This window comes from Chaetodon auriga, chromosome 15 (genome assembly GCF_051107435.1).
Source record: "Chaetodon auriga isolate fChaAug3 chromosome 15, fChaAug3.hap1, whole genome shotgun sequence".
Classification (NCBI taxonomy): Eukaryota; Metazoa; Chordata; class Actinopteri; order Chaetodontiformes; family Chaetodontidae; genus Chaetodon; species Chaetodon auriga.
Window position 1 is genome coordinate 17930709 of NC_135088.1, and position 23157 is coordinate 17953865.

Consider the following 23157-nt stretch of genomic DNA (forward strand, 5'->3'; position numbering starts at 1 on the left):
ACATTGTGTGTATTTAGCATTTTTTTCTTTGAGCACTGTTAGTGTTCAGGATACATTTTGGAGCACTTGGGATTTAGGATTTTGTGCGAAGCAAATACTTTAATCTCTATTAATATTTACTTGAAACTGTTCAGGAATATTACTCCTGTGTCTCGACTGGACAGTATGCTTAAAGTGACAATTTAAATAGAAGTTACTGAATAGTTTGTCATTTTAGGAAATGTGTGTATTCACTTTTTTGCAGAGAGTTAGATAAAAGGAATGAGAGCACTCTGGTGTGTGTCTGATCAATTTGAAACTGGAGCCAGCAGCTGCCTGTGCGATGAGCATCAGTCAGCTGAGTTTAGCACAGAGGATGGAAACTGCGCGACTGGCTCCATCTGAAGGTAGGACAATCAGCCTACCAGCAAAAGTCACTGATGAACAGTTAACATGTCATTGGTTCAGTCTGTGTAAAAGTCAGTGAAAAAGTGTGGGTTTATGTGTGGGACTATTAGCTGGGTGCAGTGACTTTGCTGTTTATGCTTTTTAAATACTACATGTTAATTACCTCTGGACAGAGCCAAGATACGAGCCCAACACGCTGCGTCACACACTTTTTGACATTTACTCAATTAAAAACAGCACAAAGACAATATATTTAATGTTTCGCCTCGTGAATTTCATTGATTTTTGTAAGTATCTGCTTTTTCTGTATTTGATGCAGCAACACGTTTCAAACAAATTGGGACAGGAGCAACTAAATTCTGGGAAAGATGATGAATGCTCCAAAAACACCTGTTTGGAACATTCCACAGGTAAACAGGTTCATTGGTAAGAGGTGATGATTGGGTATGAAAGGGGCATCCTGGAAAGGCTCAGATGTTCACGAGTGAGGATGGAGCGAGTTCACCACTTTGTGAACACATGATTGTATAAAGGACATTACTACATGGGCTCAGGAACATTTTGTTTAACTACAGTCAGTAAACACAGTCTTTCTTTTATTTACAGAGTGTCCCAGCGTTTTTGGAATTGGGGTTGTAGCTGTTAACCTTTCTGCTAAGGTAAGATAACCAGCTGCTGGCTTCACATTTAACGGATAAATATGAGATTGATCACCTCATGTGACTGTCAGCCAGAAACCAAATGAGGGTATTTTCCAGAATGTCGACCTATAAATAACAGCGCCTCTCAGCACACCACGAAACACTGAAGCCAGATTGCTGCCTGACTCAAAAAGTCCAGCTTTTGCACCGTATGTTTGGGTTCACTGTTCTCTGAAAGGCCAGACGGGGTGAAAAGCTTTAAGTGCAGAGTATCGACTCAAGTGAGCTGCAGAGGGCTTTCACAGGCCTGTAGCACTTCATCATTACAGTCAAGAGAGGAGGTCGATCTAATACCACCACAGCGGCGGCAAAGAGATGTGATAAAATATGAAATATGATAAAATGTGCTGCTCTTCTCCCGAGTGCTTGTTGTAGATGCAGAAACATGCAGCTCAGCCTTTCATAAAATGAACTTGACTGGCTTCCTTTGTTGCTTCAGAGTGGAGCAAAGGCAACAGAAATACATCTTTTCGCTTTCTCCCTTGGTCAACACAGATCTAATCACTGCTCGAGGAAGTGGACTTAGTGACAGAGGGTGATGGAACTGATGAGGTTGGCACATTTTGTAACGCAAATGGCACCGAAGACAATATAAATCCCTGGTGAAATAAAGTGAATTGAATGGAAAGGCTTTCGCAACACCAGTTTTAAATCCATTCACTCATCAGTATGATTTATTCAGACAGATGGAAGCCTAGAGGCAGTCTCAGGGGAGAAAGTAAAGAGCTGCTTGGATTTGATCTCAGGCCAGCTCGGGGTTCATTTGTGGTTACACACAGGCAGCAGACTGAACCATTCAACGATCTCCGAGCACTTGGCCATGAATATCATGTAACATGCAGCAAAGTATTTTCAGATACGCCTGCCCAGACTTCTCCTGACTTGGTGCCGAGCCTTTTTCGGCGGAGGTACTGGCAGAGAGGCAGGCCAAGCGTGTGAGGATCCGGCCATATTTGCAGGGTTTGCTACCAGGACTAAAAGGTATGGAAAGGAAAAACAGTGATGGCCCAAAAAGCAATAATACATCCAAAAGCAGAAGGAATTTACTGGCTGGCACCAGATTTCATTAAAAGTTATTAGCCTACTATAAATCTCCACAGTGGTCGAGTCACTTCTGACAATGATTATCAAAATTAACATTTCCACAAGACACTGCAAATAACTAAAAGTCTATGGTGCTTTGAGCTAAAGGCTAACATGCTCGTGCTGCCATGCTGATGTTTAGCAGGTATAATGATTTCCATTTAAGTTTAGCTTGTTAGCAATACAATTCTATAGAAAGTGAAGCACAGCACAGACTGGTACGATGTTTGGACTACCAGCAGAAGACCACAGTAACATGTTACATGTCAGTCAAACGTGAGGTGGACACTAAAAACTGTCGTGTTTTATGTCATGAAAACTCTGTCGTCCTGAGCTGGATGGCTGGCAGGGTCCCATCACTCTTGGTCAGAAGTGTGTTCTGTTCCGCCTGTGACCCCCAGCAGTGACGTAGCAGTGTATCACACTGCAGTGTGACATCACTAGACAGACAGTTTCCACTGAACGTCACTGGGAATAGCATTTAGTAGCTGTTCTAGAGCTTTCAATCATATCACCTGATCTTCATTTGCCCAGTTGTCATGAAAAGGTAAAATAATATTGCATTGCTGCTGTCACATGAAGAACTTGCATGAACTAGTTTGGGGTGTCCTCTTCATCACTTACTGAAGCTACAGAATCCTTATTTGGCCTCCAGCCATAGTATGTGCCCTGCATGCTACACTGCTGGTTCAAATATCAAGCAAGTGTTCAACGGCTGAGGTGACTTTGCGTCACTGTAGAAAAGGCAGCGCTCATCAATGCACTCCATCTGCCGGTGGCAGCAGGACTTAAGATTTAAAGGGTCAGTTCACAGATTTTCTCAGTCACTCCTGATCTCAATTAGATCTTCTGCACCTTTATTACTCAGAGCGAACTGATCATTGTGGATCAAGATCAACAAGGCTACAAAATACTGACAAAGAATGAGCATTAATCAAGGAAGCATGTACTGTAACTGACCAAATTACATCATCCACAGAGCTCTTGTGAAGTTGTATCTATCACTAGTCTGTCACCCTGAAGTGCACATGGAAAGTTTTCAGACCCTGTCGAGTTTTCCACATTTTGCTATGTTTGAGGCTCTTTTATTCCTCATCAATCTACATATAAGACTCCAAAATGACAAAGCAAACGCTTTATAAATGGATTAAAAATAAAAGACTGAAATATCCCATTTACATGCGTATTCAGACTCTAAAGCTCTGCTGTATCCTACTTCTATCAATGGTCCTTGAGATGCTTCTACAGCTTGACAGGAGTCCATCTGTGTCTAGGTGAATTCACTGGACATAATAAGGAAAGGCACACACTTGTGTACATAAGTTGATGGTGTTTGCCAGACTGAAATGAGATGGAGAGAATTGTCAGTAGACCTGAGAGACAGGGTTGTGTCGAGGCACAGATGTGGGGAAGGATACAGGAAAATTTCTGCACCACTGTCCAACAGCATGGTGGCCTCCATCATTCTTAAATGGAAGAAGTTTGGAACCATCAGTGCAGCATCCTCACTAGAAGGCAACTGAACAACCCTCAGACCATGAGAAGACAAGTCACCTGGTCTGATGAAACCACGATCGAACTGTGTGGCTGCTGTCCTCAACAGCAAGCGAGGAGGAAACCAGGCAGTGAGCATCACCTCAGTAACACCATCCCTACAGTCCAGCACGCTGGTGGCAGCATCGTGCTGTGGGGATGTTTTTCTGCAAGATACTGGGAGACCGGTCAGGATAGAGGGAAAGACGGACAGAAACATTCAGAGCAATCCTGAGTGAAAACCTTTTCCACAGTGCTCAGGTTCTCAGGCTGGAGCGAAGGTTTGTAATTCAACAACGACCCAAAGCGCATTGCCAAGAAAACACAGGAAAACTCTGAAAGTCCTGCAGTGGCCCAGCAAGAGTCTGGACCTGAACCCAACGGAGCATCTGTGGACAGATCTGAAAATGGCTGTGCACCGATGCTCTCCATCCAGCCCGGTCGAGCTTGAACGATTCTGCCAAGAACGGGAGAAAGTTTCAAAAGGAAGGAGTGCCAAGCTTGTTGGATCATTTCCAAGAAGACTTAAGGCTGTCATAGCTGCCAAAGGTGCTGTAACCAAGCACTGAGGAATACTTATAGAAATGGAGTATGTCAGTCTCCTAGTTTTAAGAAATATAAAAAACAAAAACCTGTTTTTGCTTTGTCATTGTGGAGCGTTTGAAACTTAAAAGGGTGTGAGAAGATTCCACATTCACACTGTTGCTTGAAATGTTGAAATGACAAATTTAACTTTTTCTCTCATATATCTTGAATGTAAAAAAACAGTTCTGTGTGGGGATGTATGTGCTGAAAGAAAGTAGAATGACACATTCTCTTCAGTTGATTTTATATTTTTTTTATTGAATAAATGATTTTAAAAGGTAATAACAATGTTTAAAACTACATTATCTTCACAGCCATTGCTTACATACTCAGATAACCCATCTATATATATTCTGTCAACCCTCCCCACACTGTTCTTTTGCAATTTTTTTTCTAATTTCTTTTTGTTTGTTTTTTTCTTTTTGTGTTTTTTTTCTTTTGGAGTCATACTATCATAATAAATGCCCATTTCAAGTCGCGTCACACTAACAGCAATTCAATAGGAAAGGAGGAAGGGTCTAGGCTCTACAGGGGATGGATTTGAAGTTCCCAGTTCATATTATTCCATCAACATTTTTCAAGTTACTAAAGCAGACGAAAAAAAAAAAAAAAAAAAAAAGATCCAAAAATCAAAAGGAAAAGAAATAAAAGTTGGTATGAGGAGTTACACCAGGCAACCCTCCCAGCCCATCAGGCCACTGCAACAGAAAAAAGTCATTTTGTACAGTGACACGTCTTCGAAGTCAGTGTCTCAAAAATTCAGAACATAGAAAACCACTAAAATAATTTTGAAACTAGATCCAAAATATTCTTTTGAAAAGAATTTATTTTGATGTACAAAAACAGTCATTTTCTTTTTTTATTTTCTTTTTTAAATCTTTTTTTTAATAAAAGTTTCAAACACAAGTTTATTGTAGTTCTTATTTCATTTGTCATTATCATTATTATTATTGATTCATTTATTCTTTTTTTTTTTTTTAATTCATCTATCAGTGCGATTGTATACCAGTGCAGCTACTGGGTCCAGAGTAAAGAAAACAGGCTTTATCATCTTTAATGGCATAAAAAATAAGGAAAAATCCATCTTTTATACAAAGTATAACTGCTGGTCTTTAGGGAAAAAAACATTTATAAACCCATAAAGCTAGGAGGCACACCATGGGATTTTCATTTTTGTAAATTATAGCAATAATAATAATAATAATAATAAACAAGTAACAACAATTTGCAACCATTTTTAACCATCCTTGATGCCACATACGGCTTCAGAGATACTCAATGAAAATTCATTGAAAAATTGGGTTGCTTCATAAGTCAAGACAGTTGAGAAATCGCACAAAAAAAAGAAAAAAAAAAAAAAAAAAGACAAACAACATTTTTGTCAATTGCAGGTGTGTCTTTTGGAAGGACAGGAAGCCAGGCCTGAAGAGCAGCATTTGGGCATGGCCGCTGGCATCTTTGGTTCAGTCAAACATACGAAGGTAACACGAGCTTGAGCATTCCACGAAATATGAGAATGACCACACAAGGAATGCTGAGGCTGAACTCTAACCCTGGTATGGAACCAAAACACAATCTGCTACAACAAACTACAAATGTCGTTCCATAATATCCAATGAGGTATCAATGCTTTAAACAGTTAATCAGTACAGAAGCAGGACTATTTTCTGCGTGCTCTACGTAAAACATTAACTCTGCGTCCCACTGTAGGAGATGCTTACCTTCAACGTGCCTAGTCTGAGAGGCCGCGAGAGCCTCGACGACAGGACCTTTTCACGAGTCAACACCTCAAACTTTGCCCTTTCAGAGGTCAAATGATTCAGCAGCTAAAGGAAAACGGAGGACGCGCTCGGAAAAAGCGGCGTCCGATCTTCCAGGAGAGGCAACGACCACTAGTACTGCCACCATCTACCGAACGACACACATCACACCTTGACAAACTAGGCCATGAGGTCGGGCCACAGTGTGGGGAGTAATCGAGGGAAGGGAGGCTACGTGTGACTTCTTGTCCTTTCAAACCTGCAGGGGTGTTGACTTGCACTGGTAGGAAAAAAGAAAAAAAAAAACAAAAACAAAAAAAAAACACCTGTTGAACAGATCTGCATATATCAAGGATAGTAAAGGTAACACATGTAGGATTTCCTCTTCGTATATTGCTGTTAAATTGTAATAACGGCCATTAACAGTACATTCCATAGCCCCATATGACGGGTTTGCTGCAGGGACTTTTCCTTCCTCACTGTATGTGTAGAGTAACGGTCCGTTTTTCCCATAGGGAATTGATCCCAAAATCACCCACGTAGGACTTCATGAAAGCAGATTCATGGGGCTACTGTTTGTATCGGTGACAGTCACATCCTTCAGTATTGACATGTGCCGCCATCACTGATCTCACAGCAGTATACTAAAAGAGCAAATCTTACATGCAGCATCTTTAAGTATGATATGATCAATGAGTCCGCATGACCAGTCACGAGCTGTGACCACCCCAATATGAGGTCCGATAGCACCATATTTGTCTTTTAAATCTCTTAATGGTTAATAAGAGTGTCTAAGCCATAGATCAAGCATATCATGGATAAAACCATAGGTCTCATACTCATACATACATGCAACAAAATACATTGCATGTGTATACAAAGACATATATGTAAAAGAGCATGGTCAATTTGGTTTTGCAGCAGAAAAATTCAGGTTGTGCTGTATTGAATGGACCAGGAAATGAATGCCTGACTGTTCCTCTTTGAAACTTCTGATGTAGTGTATCGATCAAAAATGCATACATTTCACTGGAGGCATGAAAGTGTCTTCCCATGGTTTCGACATTTGGGGGAACACCACCACAGTGCCCGACATTATCTTAAAAGAATGAGTGCATGTGGGTCTTTCAAAAATAAAAGAATTGAGGACCAGCAGCTGGGTAAGACGTGAGCAAACGGGGGACTGCAGGCATACAGGGGCCCCCGTGTCTAAGAAAGCATTAACAATAGCATTCAAGTGAGGAAAACATCATCTGAGGCCCTCTCCTACACTGTGGTGTGACGATGGGGCTGAGACAGAGCAAACCATGGGACGGAGGAGCACTCAGAGCCTCATCTACTGGTCCATCGTTTATTAAATCATTCATTTAAGGCAACACAACTTAAATCTGGGTCATTTCGGGTTACTGTGGATGGAGTGCCAAAAGCCCTTGACATTTTGCATAAAGAAAAATAACCTGCCAGTTAGTAAAGGCTGTTACGAAGAAAGATGTTGGTCAAGTAACAAGAACCTCTCAAAAATTCCAGTTAGCAGAACTAAAACCGAACCCGAAGCGAGCGGATCAGCGTGACGATCCTCAACTGTTCAAACATTCTGGAAAGTAAGTCCGACTAGCCTAGAGTGTGTGGATGTGACTCACAACAAGTGATATTTGGATGGGAAATGGCTTCTTAAGTCCTTACAAAGCCCTGGCTTTTTATTTGTAGACCTTAACTGCAAGCTGCTTGGCCCCACGCAGAGACTCTGCTCGAACTAATTCAACTGTGTTTGCTCTAACCTACTGCCAAACAGCTGACAAAACAGACCACAGAATCTGACCATTTCCTGTGCCGTGGACACACAGATCAACGGAATCTCACTGAACAGCAGAGTATCAGAGGAGAGGAGTAGTAGTAGTGCGGTTTCAACAACTAAATCGACTCGCTGCTTTCCTGCAGCTGCTCGAGGCTCTAAAGAGCACAGTGACATGCACTTCTAAATGACACAAATGTGTTGAGTGGATCACTTCCTTTGTGCGTCAAGTGGTGTGTCTTCATTCAAAAATGACAATTTGAATACATCATACTTTGTGGACGAGTGACAATGGTTAGCTATAATCTGAAGAGGCAAGACAATGTTTCCACAACGACACGATACACAAGACATCCGACAAATGACTGAAACCGCCGGGTTTGACTGGTATTCAGTGGTGCAGCCTTGCCTGAGGATGGCTGGTGGAAGTTTGCATTCAGAGGTTTAAGACCCAATATATTAGTGACCAGTTAAGTGGCACCGAATGCAAACGCTTCAAGCCAAACGACAGGCGACTCTTACAAAGTGTGGAATAAAAAGAGAATATGGCTTTAAGTAGTTATAGCATGTCCCTGTCAAGTGACTCCCTGCCTGTAAACTCAGAAACCAACAGACACAGTAGATTTCAATGAAAGCATCGTTCATGCACGTACTTGTCTTTTTTTTTTTTTTTTTCTGTAAGGGACCCAGAGATCCGCCTGCTCCCCCTCTCCAATGCGGGGAGATCAGACCCACTTGTGGCCCGTTTTTACACACAGAATTAACAAATCACCTGCGCAGACGTGATTATCCTCAGACAAAAATGGCTTCCTCCACAATTACCTTAAAGTTAAACAAAAAAAACAAAAAAGTGAAACGGAAACAAGGGAACGTAGCCGTGAGCTCTAGCCAAACAGTTCAAGGTTTACAGGTTCCACCACAAAACACTACAAATACTCGGGAGGACGTTTCCCAAAAAAATCTCTGTAGGGGATCTTTGGGTCAAAAAATCCAATTTCTAATTCACTCTACTGGTGTTCATTTTGTGGCAGACCAATATCTATATCCACACACAGGAATACACACACGATTGTGAGCTCAAACAAACACTACCAGCAAAGGCCGGTTAAAGGGCATCACAATCCTACTATCTATACTTTGGAGTATACAGATCCCGATATATAGTCCCAACTACAACACTACAAGAGTTAACAAGGCTAAAACAACCTCAACAGTCAATCGTTTTTTTTTTTTTTTGTTTGTCTTTTTTTTTGAGAGGAATCAGAATAGAGACGACACAGCCTTTGAGAACTGCGGTTGCCTTGCTACATGATATACATGTCTGGATAGTAAGATCAAGAAAAGAAGGAAAAGAAAAAAGAAGAGTTTTCTTAGTCAATGTAAAATCGTAGCAGAGCCTAAACAATATAAGCGCGGAACTAATCCACCGTAAGAGACTTCCTTCCATCCACAGAATCAAACACCTGATTAGGTTTGCTGAAAATACGTAAGATTAATAAAATCTAGTATTTGTTTAATTTTCAAAAATATGAATGACGGGGGTTATAGATAGAAGTTTACATATGCTGCAAAAACTTAACCACAGGCAAAGAAAAACAAACGTGGATTTCTTGCCATAATCAAATGATGCTTCGTTGCCACCCGTTGCCATGTCAACGTCTGGGAGACGGCCAGCATGGCAACGGAAACTATCATCATAAAATGGTACAGTAGTAGAAATAGCTAGACCAGGAGGGGGCGGGCTCTCCTGGGAAAAGGTCCGCGGAGAGGTCCAATGATTGGTCATGCGGCTCGCTGTCAGGAATAATGGTTGTAGGGTGGTAGAGGGTGCCCAATGCCATTCTGGTAGTGATGGTGCTGGCGGTGGGCGATGTACTCTGCATAACCCATTGTCATCTTCTCGCTACGGTACCTAGGGATGAGAAGAGAGGTGTTGGTAAAGGCTCTCTGACCCTTGTGTCACGCGAGAAAAGCTGTGATCTGACACAGTCCGCACCAAAGTACTGCAGCTACTGTAAGCCTGAACAATCTGTTTAACACAGAAGAGTCAATGCTAGACCTTGGAAAAAGTCAGAAACACAGATATTTTTGAGCATTTGTTTTTCTTCCGCTGACATTGCTGAACTCACACTGGACAGCTTAAAAAAAAAAAAAAAAAAGTATTAAAATGGACGTAGCAGAAACAGAGATATCATGTTTTTTATTCCTTCCTCCTGATCAAAATTTGGCTCCTACTCAGGTTGAGCACCAAATTCAGTACTTTGGAGGGTAATGACCCAATTACCTTGGTACTTGTGTAAGTCAATCAGTGCCAAATTGTGGTACCTGAGAGAGCAAATGGGTGTGCGAGTATCTTAGAGTGTAGACTGGAAAAGAGAGAACAAGGCAGCGTCACCCCTACAGCACAGTGAGTCAGGGCAATGGCGAGCAGACAGCAGTGTGGTTGTGTTGCAACACCTGCTGAAATATTTGTAATGTGAAATGCAAAGCTGGCCAGGGAACACGTCTAACCTGAGTAAACAGCTGCTCAAAATATAGCTAAAAGCTGAAAAGTGTACCGTGTTTCACAGCCTGAAAGTCAGGCCCCCCCTCCGACAGCAGCTAACGTTAGACACTTCTCGCCAGAGCCAAATACGCTGAACCTTGCTGTGGTTGAAATCTCAGTCTGAACCCAGTTGTACGTGAATTTCAGGCTATTTACAGGGAAATATGACAGTATGCAAGCACTGCGGTCAGGACGACAACAACAGAGTGCTCACACTGTGCCCTGCTGAAACACTGACAGGGGTGGAGGTTGTAGGGACGGGTTTGAAGGGGAAAGGGGGCTTAGGGAGGGGTTTTATTTTGTGTGGTGTATAAAAAATATTTCAATAAATAATGTTGAAATTAAGAAGTTTGTTTTTTTTTTGTTACAACTGGAATTAGAATTTGCTATTAATAAGAAAGTAAAGCAATGAATGACTAATAGTTATGCTACTCTCACCCTCACACTTCAGGTGATTTATCAGATTTCCTGCAGCTCGCTTTGAAGCCACAAAAGGTTTTATCCAACTTCTCTCACACAGGCAGTGCTGCTCCTAAAGACGTGTGAACAGACTGGGACATAGATCCCATATGTGATCATACATTTGTCCTTTTAAAAGCCATGTTAGCTTTATATGGCTTAGTCCTATCAATTTGGGGACATGGACGTAAAAGAAGGTAGGAGGAAAACAAAGAGTACATCAGTGACAGGTCAGTATATCAGCATGTCTGTGGGTAAATGAATACAATCAGCATGTTCTTACCTGGTTAACTTAATGGTCTTCCTGAAGTCATTTGTGATGGGAGCTTTGTAACCTCCCTTTCGTAGTAAGGAATCTATGGTTTGAATGTGGTCCCAACCTTAATAAAACAAGAGTTGAATCTCTTTACACATCTCTGAAAATCCACATTACGTCATCTTCATGAAAAACAGGTGAGGCAGCATTGTTAGAGGCACAAAAAGATCTCACCTTGCTCCTTTGCAACCTCTGGTAGGTAGGTGGCGGTGCGCTTTGATCCTTTTTCATTGAAAAACTCTATCCTAATACCGTGAACACCCACCTAGAAGTCAAGACAGGCGTGACCAAAGAAACCATATATTTTAAAGCCATGAACCACTCCATCCAAACAAGTCAAGTGCAGAGTGCTCGCGTTTGTTTGTGTGGAGGAGCTGCTGCGTATTCACAGCACAAAGAAAGACACACCTTTGAATGAGCATTTAAGCTGTGACACGCCGCAATTCTCAATGCCAGTGTTTCGGCAAACCGTGTCTCTTACCTCCCAGTCAAGGTAATCACCGACGTCTTCAAAGTTGGTGAGAAGAGACACTGAGCAGAAGAGGCGAGGCAGCTCATCCCTTGTCATAGGGGGGAAGCGGCTGTCTTTAAGGGCACTGCAGACATAAGCAAAGAAAACACCACTGCAAGAGGCGATTCAGGGAATAGTGATCAAGACACCCAAAAGTCTGATTAGCGTGTGCATGATCTGAATGCAATGCACTAAAATAACCTTTTTTCATGTGTTTATTTTTAAGTTGAGGGCAAGTTTCCAGTCCAACATGAGATAAACAAGGCCTCTTCTCTAATGCATGGCCTACAGACGTACAGAGGCCAGCGTGGACTCTGATCGTGGCGTCTCGCTGTGCTGTTTGTAATGCGTGCGTCTGTACACAGCTGTGTGTGTTTACATGTATTTGACACGTCAGCTGTGTCTGCCCTCAGGTCAAGAAGCACTAATGAGGAAATTCCACAGCAGGTATTTAGAGAGGGCAGGGTTACCACTCACTCTGTGGGAGGCTTTTAAAACAATGTCACTGTGAAGTGATAAAGTTAAATTTAAGTTTCTGTCCTTACACATACCTGCTCCATGTTATGAGTCACAAGATCTTTAAATGTCAACAACATAATGAAGCTTTCTGAGTAAAACACTTGTCCAGCCAAGCCTGACCAGCTTTTAACCAACCAGCCGGACGATCGATCCGTTCGGATCAACCACCACGGTGGGTTCAACCTGTGCCATTGTGTTCATCTGGAGGGGTAAAAGACTGACCAGTGCAACTACACATTGACTTTTTATTATCACAACTTTACAGTTTGGAATTTAAACATCTTTACAGCAGTTCATACATTACAGTCAAGTTTTAACGATACATTTCATTTGTGGCATTGTCCTCTTGGTGTGAGCACCAGGTCATCAAGACAAAAGACTTTGGCATCTTTCTACATCATCCCCACTAGTAACAACTCATTGTATTGGTAGCACAATGTAACTGCTGTTTGTCTGACAGTCAAAGACATACAGTGTATAAAACCTTGTCTTGTTGTTTTTTTGTTTTTTTGTTTTTTTTTTTAGAATATACTTTCAATCAACCTTCATGGAAAACCTGACTTGAGACACACTGCATTACAGCAAGCTACAGAAATGACACAGAACAATATCAAGTAATAACAGAAACAGAAATGATGTTTTTTGCAGTCGTGTTCAGGCCAACTATCAGCTGTGGTGGTAATTTACTTCCACTGATCACAGAACATCAGCCGTGTTAGAGGTCTTGATTCTATTATGCTTGTCGGTCACTTTAATTTACTCCACTCTAACGCTCTGTCACAGCATTTGGTCTACAGCTGGAAAAAGAACTTACCTGGTAAGGGTGTACTCCCTGAGTCCTGAGTGCAGATTCATGGCAGAAAATGTACCTATACAACCCCTCAACCGCTTGTCTCTGCCTATTTTCCATGTGACAAACAGCGGGCTGAAAAACAACAACAAGAAACCGTGTTAAAGACGTTAGAGACTTTAATAACTCGCACGCCACATCTACATTTCTGTAGTGTGTAAAAGTTGTTTAACAGCTCACATCGCCAGTTCATTCTGTTTCAGTACACCACAGTTGTTATTCACATTCAGCAGAATTGGGACTATTGTCTTTTACACCACGATGGATCAGTTTTCATCCAAGACTGCAGGCTTTTGTTCACAGCCATCTGTCTACCCTTGACTGGATAACTTCTTACATACATGTCATAAAGGCGTGGAGGGTGAGAGTGGATGAACCCGGTTAAAGGGTAACGCCTATAAGCGCTAAGAAGCAAAGTGAACACGCCCGCAACGAGACAGGGATCATCTCATAGGTCAACACCTGGCATTCAACCAGCTGGGGAATTTTGACCGGGTTATTGCGCAAAGAGAGCAGAGAGGAGATCTGAGTGCAGACGTTTCATGAGTGAGGAGAAGGGCTGGAGCCGGAGCGCAGGAACTCTGTGCAAGCGACAATATATCTGAGCGCAAGCATGCAGTTTAAGCAAACTCTGAGCAAATCTAGGCACAAGCAGGGGCTATTTGAGGACAAGCGCAGGGTTTTGAGGAGGAGCATTACGAAATCTGAACGTGAAATCAGTAAGTCATGCTCTCAAATTCAAAGACCACGCTCTTGAATCAAGACAGGGGAAAAAAAAAAGCCCCATAAGCGGAGCACTGTGACTATGTCAGACTTTGCATTTGTGTTGAGCATTTCAATAATTCAATCTGACAATGCCCCTAAGTGAAGGACATGCCGAGGACACCACAGACCCTAAGTATGAGTTTCTCAGACCTGTGGGAGTTTTCACATTGGTGGGCATCAGCCTACTACATTCCTGGTCATGGGTGACTGATTGGGTTTAGATCTTGGTTTGACATGATGGTTAGGCGCAATCTCTGTGTTCACCCTTTCAGATTGACAGACTTTCGATCCATTTGAATGGGGTTTACTTCTCTAAGAGAGGTTTGGATTCTGAGAATGTTGCAGGCTCAACTCAGTCATGGTGTCAGAAGGGCCATGTCAATAGGTTGGCATCTACTGTAAGTTTAAAAAAAACAAAAAAAACAAAAACATTTGAGCCCCCTTTGAGTAAAACTCACTAACATTCTGAGCCCTTTATGAACACTTTATCTATGTTTTACTGAGGGAAATTACCCACAATTTACTGTGCTCTAACTGACAGGGAAAAAACAAATGAAAATGTCTAGCTCTTCATTCATGAAGGCAAGATTATGTTTTTGTTTTCATCTTTTATGATCACACATTACAAAAGCTATAAGTATATTATTCAGAGAATCAACAGCAAATAACTGTATTATAACTGCACATGAAATTTGAGCCTCTCACTCTATTAGTCACATATTTCACTTTGAATCTTTTTTTAAAAGATAACAAAACAGCATTGCCCACGTCACATGGCGTTTAATATATTTGAACACACTAAGGCCTCACATCCTCTCACAATGAGACACTGATTCTAATTACACAGGTGACATCAGGTAACATTTGATTTAATGCTTCATGTGGCTATTGGACTGGGCCTTGGAGACAGTGTTTCAAAGGGTATTTTCACATTAAAATACTAACACCAGGTGATTTTTTTTGTGTGTGTTTTTGTGTGTTATCAGCAGCAATACTAATCTGGTTTGCCGAACTAGGCTGGGGCAACCCTGCACAAATGACTTTTGCGTGAATTAATAGCAGTAACCATGTATGCAACCTTGGACGTGTCAGTTCTGTGTGCGTTTCGAATGCATCTCAGATTTGAATATGTAAAGCCTTTTGCGTGGAGATGGTTAGGGGAGTTTCAGGTTGACTCTGTGCAGAGATGTTAGTGTGATAAGATATTGAGAATGCACTTGCATAATGAAAAGGGTCCAACATATCGGATTTTCTCTCGAAGGTCAATGTGCCAGTAGCAGCATTTCAACAGATTTATAATTCAAAACAGCATCAGCAACGAATGCAAAGACAAAAAAAATATGATACTGATAAAACAAAGAAATAAATTCTCTTGATGTAAATGGGTTAAGTACGAAGAGAATGGGAGTTTCTTTACTGTGTACATATAGAGTATGTGTGAGGGATTGTTTCCAATAATAGATAATAATTTCCAGCACACACCTTGGGGATGTTGAAACTATTTACATTCCATTTACAGCCCATCATATGAAATGTACACAATATGGTATTTAGTGGCTTTATGGTGAAGTGCAAGCTTAACTTTAATTTGTCACATGACAGTAGACAGGCATGTTTAAAAAACAAATCACAATAAAGCAATTCCTTTGACTATTTTGACACATTTAAAGTTTGCTCTTGTCAATAAATCACTCCAAAGTTAACTGGTCCATACACTGGATTCGTCATCCATGGTTGAGATCGTTAACAATCCCCTCACGACCTCAGAATGTCAGTAAAACGCCCGCAAAGTCACATGCTGTCACTTTTCAACGCTGCTATGAGGTGGGGTCAACGGACAGAAAAAATACATTTATTATTGTCATGGTTCAATTGGTCATAACACATAAAAATCTAATATTCAGTGGATGCTGCCAGTGTTTGAGAGGGTTATTAAACATTGTCATCGTTTTTTTTTTAAGTTAAATGTGGCCATAAGGAATGCTTAGGACTGCTTAGTACTTAGCAAGAACCACCTTTTCTTTGTTGGCTTGATGCTAAATCGGCTGTTACTGTTATTTTCCCTCGACTGGACAGACCACTTAGCAAACCAAACCTGCTGTAAAACGACCGGGTAATATGACTGGATATCTGACAAAGATATCAGAGACACTTTATAACACATTTACCATTAAATTAATTACTACAAGCTCATTAGTACCTCGTTGCTAAGCTAATGTAGCTCATAGCTAACAAAGCTAAGCCTAGTATGTGGCAACCCAGAGTTCATTGAGGGCAACTTAAAAGATTAAGGATACTCGTGTTAACTTTTGATGTTTTGTAAAGCTGTGTTGTATTTCGGAGTTTTAATGGATCATCCAAAATATCAAAACTGCTGCTGTCAAACCGAAAAAACAAGCGATGTTATCTTACTCGTTCCACCCTGTTTCTTTTAGCTGAAGTGTTAGTGGCTAGCTAATATTAGCAAGTAGCAAACGGCTTAGCTAACGTTAGCCAGTGTTATTCGAGTTGTACAAACAGTGTCGCGAAATTGTTTTTTCGTTTTGTTTTTCGCCGAGAAGCGACGGAAAATCTGAAAGTGACGGCGGACATCATTCCATGATATGTAGCGTAGCTTGATAACACATCAAATCATTCATTGTAACGTTAATGTGGGGTTAGTGCAGCTGCAGGCCAGTGCAGTCAATCTCTTTGACAAGGCCCAAATTCCAACTTGGCCAAATGAAGCTGTGATCGCGAGCTTTTCACGTTAAATTCATCTTTGGTAAAATGTTGTTTCGGTGTGACAGTTTGTGCCCTCAACACTGAAGCAGATTCCGGAGGTAAACCCATCAAGAGTGCCGCAAAAGACATTTGTGGAAAGAATACATCAGTGAGCTTTGACATGCAGCAAAACAACAAAAGACAAAAATACTCACTAGGGATCATTTGTAAACCTGGGTGTTCTCGGAGGTTGGTATCCGTACAGATGGCAATAAAGCACGTCAAAACAGAAGCAGCACATCTCCGCTGAGACGACCATTTTTCTGCCTCCACTTCCCGAGCCGGGTCCCGAGCTGAGATTCGGGGAGAGGCCGGATGAAGTGTAACCGGCCGGGGCTGGGGACAGAGCGTTTGTGCCGCTGCTACCACTACTACTACTGCTGCCGCTAACGTTACCCCCGGGTCCCCCCAGGCCGTTGGCTCTGCTAACGTTCGCCGTTGCTGCAACGGTCGCGGAGGAGCCAATCCCCAACTCCGAGCCACAATGTCCGGTTCCTGCCACCCCGCTTCCCGCCCCCACCCCGCCGGGACCCCCCGACCCGGGCGATCCCGACAGTTTCTGCTTCTTCACCCCGCAGCACCCGGCCGCCATCTTGGAACAATCTGCACCGACACACCGCTTCCGACCCATAACCGTCACCGCGGGAAGGGTGGGGGGGAACGCCGACCAGACGTAGAAATCCCACTGCGTTGATACGTACGACGGACAATACTCCACTTTCACTCTTTTATTTTTTTGTCGGACGACGAAATAACCGATGTGGTGAGAAGACTGCAATGTCACCCTAGCGTTGCCTTTAAAAATGCGTGACTTCGCTACGCAAAATCCATAGCTGGATAAGCGTTTTTTCCATGAGTAGTCAGCCAGTCCAGCTTTGGACCACGGTGTTCCAGTGGATCACCGATAATGTCAAGTCCCAGGAAAATATTCACCCCTTCTCCCTAATACGACACCATCCGAGGCGAGCTCAGTCAGTTCCCCTTAAACGTACAAGTTCAGGGAGTGCACAGTCCGAACAGGCCGCAGATGACAGTAGCCAGGCGGTCCAGATGTGAAGCCGACAGCCAGTGCGCCGTAGCCCCGCAGCACACCTCTCCAAGTGGAAGCCGGGAGCTTGAGTACGCAGGACCCATAAGCTTCAGCACAAATTGCGCACAATGTCTTGGGTAGCGTAGCTTCTCATTGCACCAGCTTGTTTGCCACTGCCTCACGAACTTCTAATTACACAACAGGCCCAGTATGTTGGAATTCCAGACGCTGGGATAACGCAGGGTAAAATGGCATCTGACAATGCGGGGTTGGCATGGCACAATGAAACGCGTCAGCGCCGAGCAAGTCATTTCAGTACCGTTAGCCCACAGTTTGCACCTGCGTGATGTCTGTTCTTGGACCTGGTTTCAAAAAAAATCTCAATAACACCCCCGCGTCAAATGGAGAGCTGAAAGTTTTCAGTACAGGATTGTTTGGAGGTTGTCATCCGTTTATGGGGATACATATAGAAGAGCATTCTAGTCCGTGAACCGTGAGAAATCCTCCGGGTTTGGCAACCCTCGCTCCGCACCCGTCTCTCAGCTGCTACCATTCAGTGCTGTTCGGGTAAAAGCCCTGTGATCAGTCTGTGGGCATCGGTGTCGTCGGCACTCCGGAAGCGGATTCAGAAAATGTGTTGCGCCCGGTTGCTACACATTATGCGTAGCTTTCGGGGGGTATCAAATTTGCAATTCAGGAGAAATGTGCGGTGCGATGGAAGCATGCGCGCTCACGACGTCCATACGCGTGTATGCGTGCGTGCGTGCTTGAAAAAAGTAGCGGTGTCCGTCAGCTGTAAAAGGCGTAGAGCTGAAAAGCGCAGTCTCTCCTCTCTGGGCCTGTTAGTTAGATTTCGCTCTTCAGTGTGAATACCGTAAAGAGGACTCGATGTGTTTGACTCAGGTGATTTATTCTGCAACCAGGCGTCTCTTTAGGTTAAAACACAGACCGAAGCTGTGACTTACTTTCTTTTTAAACAGTTCCTGTTAAAGCGACTTGTCTTTTGTTGTTGTTGTTGTTGTTTTTCCAAATGACTAACATGGAATCTTGCACATATCATACAGTTTGCTAAATACATCTGAATGCTGTAATCCTGTCACAAATGCCTCCTGTCCATTTCTGGGCCCCCCTGAATCATTGTCCAAATCCAGCACGATCTGGCACCCTTTCGTATTTACTCAGAAATAAATGTATCAGTAAAGAGTGGTCTAAATGTCAGTGATTAATGTACATGGTAGGATCAGCTGATGGTGACCATAGCCTGACTCATGATGCTGGCCCCAGTGTGCTGGAACATGAAAACACTGTGCCTGGTGGGTGGCATGGGGGCAGGAGATCTTGATCTTTGGATGCTAAATAAAACATACAGACAATGAACTTATAAAATTCATGTGAGGGCTTGTTTTCCTTCCCTCCCATACATTCAACATACCATCTAAACTCAGGAACATACTGTACCTACACCACTTAGGTTTAAATGATTTGAAGCCGTGCTGTATGTGTAAGGATGGGGTCAGTCTGGAAACAGTTTGCTCCTGTAATGCAGATTCAAGGCACAAATGACATTGACAGTTGTTTTTCCATACTTATTTTTTCAGCTGAATTTATGGGAAATGCGTCAGAAGAGACATTTTTGATTACTAGTCACGCTCCTTCAAGGTTTATGGTGCAAAATAGTTTTTAAAACTTTGGCAAAGCTGCATACTTTGGAAAACACTGATCAGGTTGAGACCATTAATGGACAAATTAAAGCCTGTGACAGAGAGCAGTGTGAGCATGATAATGTTGACAGTAGCCCGTAGTATCCTCAGTCTTATTTGTTTTATGTGTGGTGCCGATTCTTGTAACAGGACAGTGCTAATGAAACTGATGAAAACATCTGCAATATAGCAGTGCCAAAAAGCGTTTGTGCTTATATTAAAGCTCTCTTAAGGTCAATGTGCATTCAGTGTCCATTTGCTTTGTCTTTACCCCCATTTGCTGTCAAGTCTAGACATATATGAGTTTATCATCTGAGCCAGAGCACTCGGCAGTAGCCCTCAGACACCCCTCCCATAAAGTGCCTCATGACTGAGTCAGCATAAGGCTTCAAGTCTGTTTTAGAATGTACAGCTAATTATTGTTGGCGCTTGACTGACTGATATTGACCGAGCGTTTTCCTGGTAACAGGCCTCCCTGGGCAGACCCAAGTACACATGAGGCTAAATCACTTTAGTTTGAGCAAGAGTTTGAGTGCAACCATCATTCTCCTGCATGAATAACTTCCCTCTATCATTTACATTTACCTTTCTTGGAATGTGAACCAAGAAATCACGTAGGCCTTATAGAAACAGAGGTGGTAACCTATTGCCCAATGTGGGTTTGCTTGTTGTTGGCTAATTTTGGTATTGATTAAACTGGTACTGTATATGAAGGAAGTGCTCATCATAACATTTCCAAAGTAATTACAGACAAATGACAGCAAAGCCCTTGAAAATCATTGCACCACCTCTTTCCCATTTTTACTGGCCAGTAATTCATGTAAATGCTGTTGCAGTGGGAACAACGCTCATATGACTTTCCTTTTCTATGCAGGTTGTTTTGGGTTTATTTAAGCCGTAAAATTATATATGTTGTTTTATTGTGCAGACTAAAATAATCACCATAAAATACCCCTTTTATGCTTCAAAACAGCCGAGGATTGCATTTCATTCTACATTAGAATATGAGTCAAAAGAATAATGTGAAAAACGGCCTCAGCCATTCTGACATGATGTGATACGATGTGAAAGAACGTCATGAATTCTATAAATTAATCAGCTCTGATGGAATGTCAGAGCTGGGTGATAATATTTCAGTGATAAAGTTCTGCTGCAAAATGCTCAAATTCACTCTGATTAATTAATGCTTAGCAGACTCAATTATTATTTTAGCTACTTTACTTATGCTTTTGATCATATATTAAATTTTCCTCAGTTAATGGGAAACCCCATTATAGAACATTAAGCTTAGTAGAGCATGAAGCTGGTATGTGCATATGGCTTAGAGCAGCAGAGCAGAGTGTATCCTCTTCAAAACCCCATTCATGCAACCACTGGATTTTAGGCAGGGGTGATGTCATTGCAATACAATCCACCCCATGTAGATTATCTTTTGAAAATACAACAGGAAAGGGGGAAGCAGGCTCAATTTCCTCCCACCCTCCCATTCCAGCTACAGTATAAGAGTGGGCACTGCTGTTCAAGGTCAAGGTGGCTTTAAGTAAGTCCAATTGGCTGAGCTGAGAGCATTGTTACTGGCATTGTAATCTTCCTATTAAAGAAGAAAAAGCAGATGCCAAATCCTCATTTAGTGAATATAAATGAGGGTAGTAGATTGGGGTTTGTTCCATCCATTCACTGTCTGTTCTATTCTTGGGAGTGGAGACAATCTGGCGTGTTGTTATTAGACCTTGTGGTGGAATTTCCCGCAGCAGCAGGACTCACTCGCCTCTGAGACAGCGTGTACAGTAGTTGACTGAAGACAGAGAGTGAGCCATGCTTATGATAATAAACAGCAAGTTCAGCAAAGCTTCACAGTTGTTTCAAACAGCCAGAAAATAGAGAACAACACAGAATGTACTACATGTTGAACAGAAATATATCCGAATGGGACAAAAGGGAAAATAACTCATATACCTACTTCCCTGTGGTATATAATGGCTATTGTATATCAGCAGGGGTTTGATCAATAGTGACCCCAATGATTACTTCTCCAGACTCCTGCTGAGATTTCTGGATATTAAAACAATCACTTACTGTCGGCTAATCTCATGTATTGGTGCAAAACATCACCACCCACTGGAATTTCACGGCACTCTGAATCCCCACGTACCTTCTGTATCATTATCACTCAGCTGCTCAGTAATGGATGATAAATAATCAATACAGTGATTGTGAAAGCCAGAGGTCAGTATCAAAAGACATTTTATCACAGCAGTTTGCAACATGATGTAGGATATACCCATTGAATAGCTCTCGTGGATATGCACTGCCATAGCTAATTCATTTGTATGGTGAAAGTGTGACATCTGTGTTGGACAGGGTAAGCTCTATCAATGTTGTTGTAGTTGCCAGTGGTCACAAGGTTGATAAAGGTCATAGACTGCATAGGACCCAATTACGACAGTGCTGTCAGTGCTCATTTCTCCTGTCAGTTTAATAAATCCTCTGATGTATTGCTGGGACCAAGTTTGGATGCAGGAGAAATATTTTGGTTCGGCCTGTGTGCAAACATCATCTTGAGGAGGAATTTCTGGAAATATTAATGCAGCTTATCAGAAGCACACGAATGCGGCACGAGTCCGTGTTCTCACTTCTGGCACTGTATTGCCTGCTTAGCTCTCTCTTCCCTGCAGAAACGTCGTCATCACTTTATCTGGACTCAGCTGTTTCCCCCTCTGGCTCCCAGTGTAATGACCTTTCTCTTCCAGCCAGAACAGAAAAGTCAGTCCCCATTTTCCATTGTAGGCTGAAAACTCATCTCATCAAGAGGGATGTCATGTCACCCACTCAGCGTCCCTTCTGCTGTATGTTCCTCTTCTATTTGCACTTATCTTGAAGTGAGAAGCTTTTTGTTTCTTAACTATATCAACACAATTACTGAGTCACATGCTGTTGCCTGGGCATCATCACTCACTTCACTCTGCCTCACACCCTTGTTTTGGTTGCTATGCATTGTTGGTCATCTAGGAAAAGAGATGTATTTTCTAATTGGCCTCACTGATGTCCTGCTCTCTCTCTGGCATAAAATTGTGACAATATTTAATAAGTGAATTCAGCTTTTAAGCCACCATAGATAATTCAGTGACATAGGTTAACCCTGCAGACTTCGGTCATATGCAAACTAAAAAAAAAACAAAAACAACAACAACACAGAAATCCAGTTAGTCATTCATTTGTTTCATTTGATTACCACGGTAGCCTTTTATCACTCTCACAGCCATACAAAGTATTGCCATGCTGTTAATGAAATAACCATTAATACATTATGTATGCTCAGTTCATCGGGACAAGCATTAGAATACGGACTCATTTAGAGACTGGATGATTTGTTTCAACAGTCAGAATTAACAGAACCCTTTAGTTTCTGAACACCAAAGTCTTGATGATTTGCTTTGTCAAATAGCCTATTCAAGTTTTATGGATGCACCAGAAAAACATGATATGGAAGAAAATCGAGAATTATCACTGTGAAGAAGACACAGGTTTAGTAACAGCGAAAAAGTAGAGAAAATTATCAACCAATAACTTTGATCGTGAGCTGCAAGTGTGTTTGGAATATGTAGAGTAAAAATGGTCTTGTGTGTCCTTTCAGATATTATACAAATACTGTATTTTTAATTTTTTCCTGTAGATGTCAGTAATGCTGCCAACTTGCGTTGACTCTACCACAAAATTACACCAAGAAGAAGAATGACGAGGCGGAGCTCAGTGTTTGAAAGTGGCGGGCAGTAACAACATTGGTCTCATAGACATTGGTACACGGACAAAGGGCAAAAGTTAATCAAAAAAGCTGCAACAAGTAAAGTTTTATTAAGA

General features: G+C 42.0%; 1 protein-coding gene across 1 annotated transcript; it reads right to left on the minus strand.

Moving 5' to 3' along the window:
• Positions 1 to 5196: 5196 nt before the first annotated feature.
• Positions 5197 to 18368, minus strand: ammecr1 (AMMECR nuclear protein 1). Its single transcript, XM_076750356.1, has 6 exons — positions 16725 to 18368; positions 13006 to 13116; positions 11643 to 11757; positions 11336 to 11426; positions 11129 to 11225; positions 5197 to 9753 (listed from the first exon to the last, which is right to left on the minus strand). The coding sequence occupies exons 1-6, from the start codon at positions 17198 to 17200 to the stop codon at positions 9639 to 9641; spliced, it is 1005 nt and encodes a 334-aa protein (XP_076606471.1). The 5' UTR covers positions 17201 to 18368; the 3' UTR covers positions 5197 to 9638.
• Between the last annotated feature and the right edge of the window lie 4789 nt (positions 18369 to 23157).

Excerpts from the sequence above, each read along its gene's own strand:
- ammecr1 (XM_076750356.1), bottom strand. The coding sequence starts at position 17,200 with ATGGGTCGGAAGCGGTGTGTCGGTGCAGATTGTTCCAAGATGGCGGCC. Across the intron at positions 11,427-11,642 it reads GTGATTACCTTGACTGGGAG|GTGGGTGTTCACGGTATTAG; the intron begins GTAAGAGACACG and ends CTTGACTTCTAG. Across the intron at positions 9,754-11,128 it reads AAGACCATTAAGTTAACCAG|GTACCGTAGCGAGAAGATGA; the intron begins GTAAGAACATGC and ends TCTCATCCCTAG.